Genomic DNA, 1,331 nt, shown 5'->3' with positions numbered 1-1,331 from the left:
GCAGCAGCAGCAGCAGCAGCGGCCTGCTGCGGTCCCCTCACTCGACAACAACCAGCCGCAACAGCAGCAGCAACAGCAGCAGCAGGAGAAACAACACACAGGAGCAGCATAGTCTGCAGCAGCAGCAGCAGCAGCAGCAAAAGAAAAAAAACAACAACAACAACAGCAGCAACAGCAGCAGCAGCAGCAGCAGCAGCAGCCCGATGACCCCACCGCTGGCTGCCGCCGTCGGCGGCACTCCTTCAAGCGAGGAGGTTGCTGCTGGTGGTGCTCCTGACGCAGCAGCAGCAGCAGCAGCAGCAGCAGCAACACCAGCAGCAGCAGCAGCAGCAGCAGCAGCAAATAAAAATAAAAGCCCCCTGCATGCATTGTGGAAAACAAACGAAGCAAAGGCAAAGAGAGTAGTTAAGTTGCTGCGGAGAAAGAGACAGAAGCAGCAGAAACGCCAGCAGCAGCAGCAGCAGCAGCAGCAGCAGGAGCAGCAGCAGGAGGGGGAGGACGAAGAGCAGCAGCAGCAGCAGCAGCAGCAGCAGCAGCAGCGGGAGTTGACGAGAGAGGAGCTGCTTGCTGCTGTGCCCTTAAAAAGTAAACAAAAGGAGTTGCTGCTGCCGGTAGGAAAGAATAAAAAACTAAAAAAAAAGATAGAGCTGCTGCTGGGGGTAGCAGCAGCAGAAGCAGAGACAGAGTCAGAAGAGGAGGAGGAGGAGGAGGAGGAGGAGGAGCAGCAGCAGCAGCAGCAGCAGCAGCAGCAGCAGGAAGATATAGATGTTGTTTATGTTGCTGCTGATGAAGCAGCAGGCAGTGATGGAGCTGTCTCTAAACTCACCGATGCTTTTGCTGCTGTCTTTAAGGCTTTTTCACTCAATCAGCAGCAGCAGCAAGAGGTATTTTATTATTTTTTTTGTTTTTGTTTTTGTTTTTTTTTGTTTTGTTTATATTTTTGTTTTTATTCTTTTTTTTCTGTTTCTTTTTCTGTTTCTTTTTCTGTTTTTTTTGTTTTTTTAGTTTTTTTTTTTTTGTTTTGCTGCTGCTCTTTAAGGCTTTTTCACTCAACCAGCAGCAGCAGCAACAGCTACGTTTCTCTTTCTTTTTTTTTTCTTTTTTTTTTTCTTTTTCTTTATTTTTTTCTTTTTCTTTTTCTTTTTTTTAGACTGCCCTGGGCATCTTATTTATTTATTTATTTATTTATCTATTTATTTATTTATTTATTTATTTGTTTATTTATATAATTATTTATTTATTTTTTTAATTCGTTTTGTGTTTATGTTGTATAGTGTGTAAGTATACCCTATCTCTCCTCTTTTTTTTTTTTTTTTTTTTTTTTTTTTTTT

General features: G+C 43.3%; 1 protein-coding gene across 1 annotated transcript; it reads left to right on the top strand.

The window, feature by feature from the left end:
- Nucleotides 1-203: 203 nt before the first annotated feature.
- On the top strand, nt 204-1,038 carry EMH_0095940 (splicing factor 3B subunit 2, putative; the record flags this gene model as incomplete). The annotated part of the gene is made up of 2 exons (XM_038023215.1): nt 204-884; nt 1,006-1,038. The coding sequence occupies 2 exons, from the start codon at nt 204-206 to the stop codon at nt 1,036-1,038; spliced, it is 714 nt and encodes a 237-aa protein (XP_037879069.1).
- Nucleotides 1,039-1,331: the final 293 nt, after the last annotated feature.

This window comes from Eimeria mitis, genomic scaffold (assembly GCF_000499745.2).
Source record: "Eimeria mitis Houghton genomic scaffold, Emh_scaff8810, whole genome shotgun sequence".
In the NCBI taxonomy this organism is placed as follows: domain Eukaryota; phylum Apicomplexa; class Conoidasida; order Eucoccidiorida; family Eimeriidae; genus Eimeria; species Eimeria mitis.
The sequence above is the reverse complement of the archived record's forward strand: the minus strand, read 5'-3'. Positions and strand labels throughout refer to the sequence as shown.